This window comes from Lates calcarifer, linkage group LG16_LG22 (genome assembly GCF_001640805.2).
Source record: "Lates calcarifer isolate ASB-BC8 linkage group LG16_LG22, TLL_Latcal_v3, whole genome shotgun sequence".
Taxonomy (NCBI): domain Eukaryota; kingdom Metazoa; phylum Chordata; class Actinopteri; family Centropomidae; genus Lates; species Lates calcarifer.
Genome location: NC_066848.1, coordinates 23627823 through 23639931, shown reverse-complemented (window position 1 = coordinate 23639931; position 12109 = coordinate 23627823). Strand labels below are relative to the sequence as shown.

The 12109-nt window shown below is 41.0% G+C and overlaps 1 protein-coding gene across 2 annotated transcripts in view; it reads right to left on the bottom strand.

Annotated features, from left to right (window-relative positions):
• Positions 1–2916: 2916 nt before the first annotated feature.
• The window catches only part of LOC108895734 (SERTA domain-containing protein 2), a 32360-nt gene continuing 23167 nt past the window's right edge, over positions 2917–12109 (bottom strand). For both annotated transcript variants that reach the window (XM_018694634.2, XM_018694633.2), the window contains exon 2: positions 2917–5280. In XM_018694634.2, the coding sequence (XP_018550150.1) occupies positions 3987–5276 (1290 nt within the window). In that variant the 5' untranslated portion in view covers positions 5277–5280 and the 3' untranslated portion in view covers positions 2917–3986. The remainder of the gene's footprint in view (positions 5281–12109) is intronic.

Genomic DNA, 12109 nt, shown 5'->3' with positions numbered 1-12109 from the left:
AGTCTTTCCTGGCAAATCGAACTGCTGCACGCTCAGACAGCGCTAAAACAGATTCGTTAACAAACACTGATCAAAAAAGTCTCAGGAGCTCGAATGTTGTTCATACTATGTACATTACTTTTGGCATTGAAGCGTCTATGACAGGCTTGGAGTCTTGACATCTGAAGGTTGGAGACGGGTTTTTGAGTATTGCTGCATGAACTGTTCGCCTTTAACTGGAAAATGATGAACAAAAGAGTACAAAAGATGTAAAAAGTTGTGGCCCCGACCCACAAAAATCAATAACATAGCAACAAACAAAACAAATAGACAAGATAATATAACTACCTATGTATATAAAAAATGGCTTCCACCCATAATTCCACACTCAGATACATTCCTATCTGAAGTACATTCCTACCACACATTCTGTACACGCATTTACAATCCAAATGTTCACTTCATATCCAAAATAAATATATTTACACAGAGAAAACAAAACAATATGAATAAATAACTTCATTGACAAAAAACAAGCACTCCAAAAGTCAAACATAGTGAAAGAAACAAGACACAGTCATCTTCAAACTGTATTAGTTGGTGCTGCTATCTGCTCGGCTCACACTCTGCTTTGAATTCAGTTATAATGCAGTTCATTTCCATACTAGCTGAGGTCAAATGCACTCTGGAAAATTACTGATCTTCCATTGGAACAAGTTTAAAAGTCACTCCGGCCTCACTGCTCTTGGCTAACACAGTAAGATGAGTCAGAGTGTAATGCAGATAACGCATTTTGTCCCATTAATAGCTACTGAGTACCATCAGTTAGGACCTCTGCTAGAAATACCATTAACATACCATTTTACACCATGGAAAGGCTGTGTTCACAGACACAGAGGTGTATACAGTTTCTTGTGTTATTTTTTATTTAACAAATTCTGAGGGAAAAGTACACCCTAAATTATTTCCAACACCTGTTGATGAAGTGCCCTGGATTTCTGGATAATTGTGGTGTCTGTAGCATCTTTCTCTTATGCTGCTGAGAATAGCTAGACAAATGTAGATGATATGTATAATGTCAATATACAATGTTTGGTGAAAGAAAAGGTTAAAACGATCATTATAACTGCACTCATCATATCTCATATATCATCACTGGATCAATTTATTATGCACAATGTGTAAGGTGTTATTTGTGTGGTGACTTTTCAATTTCTCTCCTTCTGTGGAACGTTTTAGTTTTATTTTAACTCATCATTCATCTGGCTTACTACTCTGCTCTCATCTGCAGCAGGCAGTAGCAGTGGAACATTTACGTACCAGATTGTTTTCTTCAGGAGCTGGGTACTGATATTCAACAATTAAATGATCCAATTTCACAAAAAGTGACCTCAAGGCAATTACAACATTTGACCATGTAACAAGTCCTGAAATGCACTGAATATTAATGAGTAAAAGTACCCCAGGGTAGTCATTTCTTTACACATTTGAACCCATTTGTTAAGATCTGGTTAAAAGAAGCAGGGAAATCAGTCTGACTTTGGCCAACTTATGGTCTATCTAAATATTTAGCAAAAGGCATGTTCTAACTTTTTATTTTGTTGTATCAACTCTTAAAAACAAGCCATGTATCTGCACTTAAGCTTAAATCTGTACTACGTTGTGGTTCTGCAGTTTGACTTTGAAAAGAACATTGCTATGTCTGTGAATTGCAAACGCCTGTGTCCACTGCAGGCCTTTTCTAACAATCAAAATACAGTTATCAATGGTGCCAATATGTTGGTCCATTTCAGAATGGGCTATGTCCCATGGATAAATATGTGACACTGATATACACACATGCAAAAAAAAAAAAAAAATCCTTGGCAAAAGTTTTTTATGTGGCTGGAGATCCATTCATTCTAAATGAAGGTCAGCAGTCTGAGAGGGTAGACTGAGAATGATTTTCAGCTTTTTGCATCTACTGCACAAGCTCTTCCATGCATTCTTATCTCGTTTCACGTGGAGCACCACAGTTAATAGCCAGATTGGTGTATGAAGAGGATTTTACATTTTTAAATTCAACTGATAGCACACATAACGTATAAAGGCTCAACTGTGGACACAGCATTTGACTGACAAATGAAGAATTGATTCCAATTAAGTGTAGTCTGCTGGGATAGAAAAACATGTGGAGCTTATGACTCCTCATGAGACCCTGTCTTAGATGCTGCACTTAGCCATCACATTTTGTCTTTTTGTAGCAAAATCATGCATAGTGGCCTGTGAGAGCGGGGTAGTGTTTTAACACAAATGAGTCTTTTTGCATGGTTGTGATATCAGATTGATACAATGGTTTGAGTTTCTTACTTCAGTGAAATACATTCAAATTATTTACCAGACAGATTTAGCCCTTGGGCTATCAGATGTGTTTTAAACATCCATGAGCTTTGGGGTTAACCTCAAAACTGTACTGCACAATGTACAGAAGTAGGCAGAGCTCTGAGATTTGGCATCTAGGGCCCCTATTCTAAACACAAGTAAACATACTCTGCAAATATGGGATGTGTGTAATACTGTGCTGTAATTTGTCTGTCACTCATGTTGCTAATTCTGTATGAATCGAACCAGAAGGCATTTCTACAAAAATATTCTGTTTTCTTTGTGTGATTCTGAGAAATTCTATGGAGCCACGCTGGTGCCACGATGACTTTCCCTGCAATCTGTGATAGCTGTTTCAAGTCCAAATTTAACATGTGTTTAGAGCCCAAAGTCTGTGCTTAGGTTAGACTTTTCAGATTATATACATCCGACTGGGAAGCAAAAGTTGGTGCTGGCACTGTTGCCACTTCCAATGTAAACACATCTAGCTTTCCTGTGGGTGTATCTCATTTGAATTCTGCTGTAACTGAAGCATGATAACTAGCACATACTTTACATGACCAAGCTCATGTAAAATAGCATCCAGCACAGTTATATGTGCCTGCCAATAAGGAAAGAAAGCAAAAAAAAAAAAAAAAAAAAAGTCCTGAACTGAATTCATAGACATGATGTGTACAAGAACAGACATTTCCTACTAGCTAAAGAGTTAAACAAACAACTAGGTGATGTGTTTTGGAGCTATTCCCAAAGCATAATTATATAGCCAAGCTAATATGTAATGTAGCACACTGGTAAAACAATGCATTTCTCGTAAAACCTTTTTATGCTTGCTTAACAAATAAAACATAGCATCTGTAATAAGATTAAATAATTATTATTTGATCTTAACAAATTACCTTTTTTAATTATAGTTTTAATACAATACAATAAATTAAAAAAAACACTGAGGAGTGACCTCTCTAGGCTGTTAAAGTGAAAAGAACTAGTAAAAAAAAATATATATATACTGTAAAAAACAGGAATTGAATAAGTGGTCATTTTGAAAGGCACTCATCTGCTAAAAGCCATGAATTCAGTGTGTGTGTGTGGTGTGTGTGTGTGTATGCATGTTATGTAATGTTATATTTATCTGTGTTCAATTGTATTTCTTTACCTGTGAGAGGTAGAAGTCCTCACAAGGATATAATGATCGCAAAATCCTCCAGAATGAGGACAATTTGCCGGTCCTCCTTTTTTTTCTATTTACAGTTACTCCTCGGGGTTAAGGCTTAGGTTCAGGTTAAAGATTAGAACTAGGATTAGGTTTAAATTAGGGTTAGGGAATGAATGGAGTCAATGGAGGTCCTCACAAGTATAGAAATACAAACTCATTTCTGTCTTTGTTTCCCAGTTACTTCATTTCCATATTTGGAAAGGCGAGCACAGTGCATGCACAGTGTTGTGTAGTAGTAGTAGTTGTCATAGTAGTACTAATTGACATCACCATTGATGTTTACAATTACCGACCTTTGAAGTAAGTAAAAAAAAAACAAAAAAAAAACATAAAAACAACAACCAAGAAAACCCCCAAAGCGATCCCAAATTTTCATTCCAGTCTGTTCTCCAGATTAAACTGTGTGTGTTTCTGAGGTGGTGGTATCTGCGAGTCACGAACCCACCAACACCTCCATGATGTGGTCCAGTTCTGTCAGATCAATTTTGAAAGGCTGATTGGCTGAAACCTGGGGGGCGGAGCTGCTGTATGGCGACGCCAGTGATTTGAGGAGGTCATCTGTCGTCACCACCGGTGACAGTTTGGTGAGGCTGCCACCTGCCGTCACGCCCACAGTCCCCGTTGTCATACAGGGGTCAAAGTCATACATGGACGTGTCGATGTCGGCGAACAGGACATCGTCCAGCGCCAAGTCTGAGAGAAACCCCGAGGGTGAGGCAGAGGAAGGAGGGGAGGAAGGACAAGAGGAGTCTACTAAGCTACCAGGGGGCAGTGTGGGCAGAGGGTCCATCGGCCGGAGCTCGCCACAGCGAGCTTCTGCTAGTAAGACACCAGGTGCCTCTGGTTTAGCACCCATGGTCCTGCAGTCTCTGGGTGGGCCTGCGGGTGTTGGGGAGAGGGGTGCTAATTGGGAGGGCCGGGTGAGTGGCGTGGGAGCTGGGGAGGTAGTCACGGTCGTAGTATTAGCTGCTGCTGTCCTTGTTATGGCTGTGGGAGGACCCAACTCCATGTCACTCAGAGTGGAGGGGAAACCGTCACTGGACGAGGCAGACGCAGGGACCCTGGGGGACACCTGGCTCAGAAGTGCCGAAGGTAACGGGGGAGACTGCACTGGGGGAGGCGACAGAGGAGGAGTGGGTGGGGATGGAACACAAAAGGTTGAATCTCCACCGTCCTCCTCCAGTAAAGAGGCTGGAGTGAGGCAGGCTTCCAGTGGGGCGGGGCAGGCCTCCACACGGCCGGGACAGGCCTGGTTTGCCTGGCAGTTGGGAGGCACCATTGGGTGGGGTGAAGGCGGTGGAGCGATCACCGGCATCAACAGCGTAGAAGGCTGGGATACCTGTGCTGTTGCTGCCGCTGACAAAACACCAAAGGAGGGCGGCGCCTCACGGAAGCCCTCATCCATGGGGTCGTCGGGTGGTGGCGACGGCGGCAGGAGCAGTGGCCGCAGGGAGCCTTCCTGCTTGAGTTCATCCTGGATGCGTCGCAGCATGTTGTTGATAAGGACACGGCGCTCTAGGCTGGGCTCACCAAGCGGCCGCTGGCTGTACAACTTCATCAGGGAGATGTTGAAGATGGTCTGGCGCTGCAGGGTGTATGACACCTTCGACAGGCCCTCTGGACCAAAGCCTAGTCCCCCTCCCGCCACCGACGCCTCCAGCGTTTTGCCTTCCAGCCCCTCTTCATCCTCGTCCAGCTTCCGCTTCGCACCTTTACCAAACATATATCTGGAAGACACAAAACCACAGAGACAGGAGTTCAATTCTCACTGGACTTAGAAGATGTTAACATGAAAACTGTCGATTCTATCTTAAACTGTCAACTGATTATTATTAGACAATTATTTTCCTGATTAATCCATTAAAATTTCAATTACAAGGTCAGATATAAGTAAAACTGCCCCTCACAGATTCTGAAAGAGCTTAAAGTAATATATTCAAATTGTTCACTTTGTCCAACCAACAGTCCAAAAGTCTGGAATCGACAAATGTTTTGCCAATTAACAATTCATGTATTATTGATCAGCTAATCAATTAATCAACTCGTCATTTCAGCATTTAACATTATCCAAAATTAATGAGTATATCCTTGTTTGGCTCATTCATTTGACATGTTCTTTTGATCCCTGCCCAGAAATACACCTCAAATAATTCCAATAAGCCAAAAAAATTTCACACCTAACTATTGGGGTTTTTGGATGTGGTTTCAAATTCAGCAGTACAAAGGGATCTTAGCATCACATCATCACTGTCAAACCACATCTCACCTCACACACAGATCCTGTATATTCATCAGTGAAGTTTTCAGACTGAAACCCAGCAACTTAACCATGGTGAGAAGAAGAAGCTGTTTAAACACAACAAGCTTACTGCAACAGGGGATTTTTAAAAAAAACATATACTGAAACCAAGAGCAGCTGCAACGGGAGCCTCACCACTGCATACTGTAGCCTAGCACACACACACATGCACACACATACTAAGTTATGTAATAGCAGCGTTCCCTGCTGTACCACAGGATCATAGGCCAGATTTAAAGCCCAACCCCCCTCCACCCCTCCTTCCTCCTGCCATGTTAGAATAGCACATTGAGTTACATAGTGAGGGGGTGGGGCAGGCTGGGGGGTGAGAAACATACAGTAGGAGAGAAAAGAGAGAGAACCAGAGCAATGGTGACAAAGCCACAGTAGATTCCTTAAACATACATATTCCAGTAGTTAAATACATCTCTCTATCTGATCAAACTGGCTGATGGTGTCATTATTGGCCGTTCAGAGAGGGCAAGGAAGTTAGAAAGAAAGACAGAAAGAAAGACAGAAAGAAAGACAGAAAGGAAGGCAGAAAGGAAGGCAGAAAGAAAGAAAGAAAACAGGCATCGGCTGCAGTGTGTTTGACTCTAATCCAGGCTGACAAGCTCATGCAGCCAGTCGCTGTCTACACACACACACAGACACACACACACACACACAGACACACTGCGCATGCGTCTCCTCATACACACACACACAACCACACACACAGGAAGTGTGAGTTGCAAGCCCAGTCACCACGACTGGTTGGTTGCCATGACAAACAGAGTCAGCTGGGAATTCACCCAAAGAGATGACAAAGAATGGGATGGGGGAGAGGGGGAGGAGGGGAGGAGGGGAGGAGGGAGGGGTGTGTGCTGGGGGGCAGGAAGGAAGCGGAGGAAGACGAGGAGGAGTGAGAGGAGGAAGTAAAAGGACTAGGTGAGAGATTGGTCTGGAGGAGAATGAGTAACATGCTCTCCTCCTCCTACTAAAACTACTGCTGAGTAGCCTTTCAGCAAGGCACTCAACCCCAACTGCTCTTTTACCGAGATTCTGAGAATGGCTCAAAAATGGTGGAGGTCTGTTGGTTCACTGGCTGTACATATACAGTTTTGCATTAATATTTTACTGTTGCTGGGGGATAAAAACCTTTTTAACCATTTGATTTCTTTGCAAGTCAGTTTTAACACTCACAGTTGTCACTTTCCATGGCAACAGTTGACTTGGGTCCAACTGTTGAGTGATGTGACTATTTACAAAATGGGATTCTCCGTACTTTCAAAGTCAGCATGTATTGTCTGAAAAGGTAGAACTGTTTACTAATGCAGGCTAATGTGACACAGCAACATGTCTTGTCAAGTCAAGCCAGTTTTACTGAGATCTAAACAAATCACCAAATTACTTGAGAGGGCTTTACAACCTGTTCAACATGCAAAAGAACACACACCAATAGACACCAAAACTTGTTAGTTAGCATCACAATGACCGTAGCCACCATAGGTGAAAAGACAAAACAAAGAACAAAGAACACCATTTACAAAACTTCAAAATCCTTTACTTACATATATAATGACATGAACATTTAATGCTAGAACTATCTTGGCAAAAGCTATCTTGGCATTCGAGCACTAACAATAAATCAGCCAGGACGATAGAACATCAGATATTAGCTTATCACAGATATATCAGTATTAGCAAATATGGTGGCTGATAAGAAGAAAGAGGAAGATGTTCTCGTACAGTAATGACAGGTTTAAGAGCGCTTAGAAACAGTGACACCCTTACCTAACTTGTCCACCAGTGGGCACTGACAAGTGAATTTTTTTAAATTCTAAAATGTCCTGCTCAATACATGCCTGTTTTTAAAATACAACTTTGAGGGCTCCTTATCGAAAATATGTATGTACCTTCTTCCAAAGAATGTACCAGAATATACCAATACAGAATTACACAAATATAAATCATCCACAAACAAAGCAAAAGTTGACAGAAACACATATTAATATAACCAATTTTTTGAAAACTGCAATGGCAATCAGGCAGGTGTTTTATTTTGGTGCTACCATGATGAGAAAACAAAACATTTAGGTGTTCATGAATTTAAATCATCTGTGAGTTTCTACATTCATTGCAGCTGCTTATGCGGCGCTTCGAGGAAAATGGCGAATCAGAGTGTGTCAGAGAGAGACAGAAACAGAGAGAATCAAAGAGAGAGCAACAGAGTTAGTTTCAAAGCAGTTTGCGGGTGTGTGATTGAGAGCTGAAGCAGCTGCGCATGTCTGACTCACTGACTCATGGCAGGGTGTTTAGACTCACATACACACTCACACACACACTCATACACACACAGAGAGAGCAGGGCTAACATACCAGAGGTGCCCCACCCCTTACATTCCACTTCATTATCCTCCTCTTCCTTTTCCTTCTCTTCTACCTCTTCTCTTCTTCACTCATACTTTCTTTTACCTCTTTTCCATCTCTCTTTTTCATCCTCCTTCCTCTCTGCAGCTCACACCCTCCCCCTCCTTCTTCTGACTGTCAAAGTTCACAGACCCAGAGCCATCCTACACCCTATGAGCCATGTCTAGATATGAACACACCAGAAGAAAAAGTCAAAGAAAGAATCCTAAATGAGTCAAGCAGATAAAGCAGTGAAGGAGTACTGCACTCCAAAATGGTGCCTCTGTCTTCATTCAAGGTCACTGTGACTTAACGCACCACTGTTAATTGTCTCACAAAGTAGTGTCTTAAAACTACCTTTTCCAAAGGCTTTCCATGAGGAAAATGTCAAAAAAGTCTTCTGAGACCTTCAAGGCAAAGAAGCATTCTGCTTTAACTAGAGATCAACCATCTTGCAGTTTTGAAGGTCAGTGCTACTACTGGTACTTTTGGACTGAAGGCTTTTTTTCAATTGTTTATCATTTTAAATTACACGTAAAGCTGCAAAACATTTAGTGTGTGCAACTTAAAATAGCACTTGGACTGCTGGTGACTATCTGTTATTTGTGTACATGACTTCTGTAAAATCTAATCAAAATGTTGTATTGAATAACTTCAGGTTCAGTGCCTCCAAAAGTCCAACACTGTGATCAGCTTCACATTAAGTGTGTTTATCAATGAATCATATCAATCTACATCATATCCATCATGTCAGAGGCAAATAATGCTAATTGAACAAGGCTTTACTTTAATAAAAGTCCAATATCTACCTGTTATTTTGTCAATATACCTTATGTAATCAGTAAAACATCTAATGAAATGTCTTCCATTTGCAGGGTTTTGTCTTTTTCTTATCCTAAAAACCATCTTTAAAAATGTGCAACAGATCCAAAAAAATAAAATAAAAAATCAATAGATAAATGGTTGTTTCCAGCAGAGCGCTCTGATCTGAGAGAAGAATGTCAGGTAAGAACATTTCTCAAAATAAACACTTCTCTGGTTGTTGCCTACAGCCTAAAATATCACCAAGCTTCCTTATACAACCCTGAGAACTGATTGTACACTGGCCTACTTCTGAAAAATGTCCTTTCATTTTTCTCTGAAATGTCTATACAACCAAGCCCACATAACTTGTCCCCTTTCTGAGAGAACTGATGAGGCTTAACTACAATTGATAAAGATAAAACACACCCAAACACCATAAAAATCTGCAATTTAACTTCAAAGAGAAAGGCCAATTTGTGGCTACGGGTGTGTACAGATAGGACTACATGTAAAGTTGATGGTGGCTTTGGGCAAGTGGATCTTGGTAATAATATAAGGCCAACAGAAATGGAACATAAAAAATAACCAGTGAGTTTGAACATATATGTGACTGAGAATGATAAATTTAATCACAAAATGATGGTGTCAAATATTTTAAAAATGCATGTTTTATAGATTTAGAGGTGAAGTCAGGTGTGTGTGCAAGCACTGAAAGTGTGTGTTAGCCTGCTGTGCCTGCAACAACACATCAGACATGTGGGCTGAGCATATTATTCTGGGAGCTGGCTGTAGTGAGTATGTGTGTGTGTGTGTGTGTGTGTGTGTGTGTGTGTTGTGTGATAGTGCAGTGCTAGTGGATGGACTCTGCAGTGATATTATGATCCTGTAACCGGATACGCTGGTTTCCATGCCTGAGCTGCACATCCACCCCTCCCCCTCACCTCTACATCGGGCTATTTCAGGTTCTCTGGATGCACAAAGTATGGACCTATACTACGCACTACACTGCTGCAGGTAGATGAATGGAACCTTGTGCTGTACGTACTGTATTAATCTCAGCATTCACATGTGCGTGAAGGCATACAGAGGCTGACTCCCAGTTCGCTGTCATGACTGTGCCTCCACTGTTCCTCCTCACTGTAATACATCCAGCCCTGCACATGAGGACGACATTGTCAAACTCACTCCTGTGTGTGTGTATGTGAGTGTGTGTGGTTCTCTCGCTCTCTCTCTCTCACTTACTCTCTCGCACACATGCATACACACACATACACACACACACAATGTAGAACTAGTAAACACATTCCAGACAAAACCCAGAGGAAGAAATGAGTTGTAGTGCTCGCCTGACCAGACCCACTACGCTCAATAGCAGCTACGCTTCCGCACACAACTTAAGATTCAGTTACACCATGACAATAGCTACTTCTACTGTTGCTGCCACTGCTGCTACTGCTGTGACTACTGCTTCTGTTCTTCTGTTAAAACAACTGTCTACTAATACATCAATTTTATTTAATTTTTTAATGCACACATGCATTAAAAGTGTCACAACCAGACTCAACATCAACTCCCTGCCAGCAATTTTCAACTCGCTCCTTTGCTGTAAAACAGGAAAATAGCCTCAATCAAGAAAATACAGGATGTATGTGCTTTCCCATCAGAGGCTCTCAACCAAACTCGGACTATCTGTGGTACTCAAACGCCTGAAAACATGGAAGTGACACCATTAGACATATCATTAAACAAATCAAAGGTGAGTTAACACATGTAGTTAAAAATGCGAAAGGCTGACAGGAAGTTTGGTGGTGAATAAAGGTCATTTAAATATTAGGGGTATTATCTCAAGTGATTTCAAGTGCAATTTTGCAGTCATTTACAATATAATGATGACAAAGGGCTATATTATGTCAAATACTCTCATAATAAGCTGAAACCTTGTATACTTCACAATGAACAATATAACTTATCTTGAAAACACTTATTTTGAGATTGCCGGGAAAAAAAAGTTAATAAATGTTTTTACGGAACAGCAGCAAGAGAGGACAGATGGTAGAGGAAGAGTCCAAATCAAAATAAATAAGCCAATCATGCTGCAGTAAACAATGGCTATGTGTGTGTGTACCACTACAGTATGTGTGCGTGTGCATGTGTGTGTGTGTGTAGTGTAGTGTTTTCCCTCTCAGTGATCATAAACGCTCACATGACAAAGGTCAGTTGGGTATCAGACAGGGAATTCACTACGATCTTTTACATAATGACAAACCTGGTTACAAAACAGTGCAGTTCCTATTGCGCAACATGTAGAATCCCATTAATAAAGAGAGACTAGTGTGAACGACCAAAACCAGGTTACATTTAAGCATTTAAAACAAAGATGTTGCTTTCGATTAATAAAAAGCTGAAGGCCATCTTGAAGCCTGAAAGATTTTTGTTCCTCAGTTTTGGTGAACAAGAAGTGCATTACAACTCATTTTTTTGTGTCTGAAGTTAGGAGATTCATCACACACTCATAACGAGCAGTGTAAAGGAGTAAGAAGAGCAAAGGTCAGGGGCAAAACAACAGAGCAACTGACTTGTAAACCCTTCTTTTCTCTGACTTTTGTTTAAACTACACTCAGTTACCAGTTCATTAGGAACATATAGCCTTTGGGGTGTTGTAGTAACTAATATTTAATCTACCCTTACTGATACAATTGGAGTGGACAAAATAATAGAGAGACCTTTCAGGATAATGCAATTGCATTCAATAGCACCTCAAACTACAGGAATCAAAGTGACCATGAATTATATAATTAAGTTAGGATTTATAACAGGGCTGTTATTCAGCTAGTTGTAAAAGGTAACTAAGAATGTATGTTCCACATTTCTGGAGAGCCTGGTCATCTAACCCCATGAATTAATCACAACAGAGACCTGACAGGTGCTTGGACTTAAATGCCTTATTCTTGGGATTAAAGGTGCTGTGATACGTAAAGAGACAATCAAGGTTTTATAAAAAGTTGCGCACAATGACACACATGCATATACAATAGGTGTGAGTGAGAGAGTGTGTGTGTGGT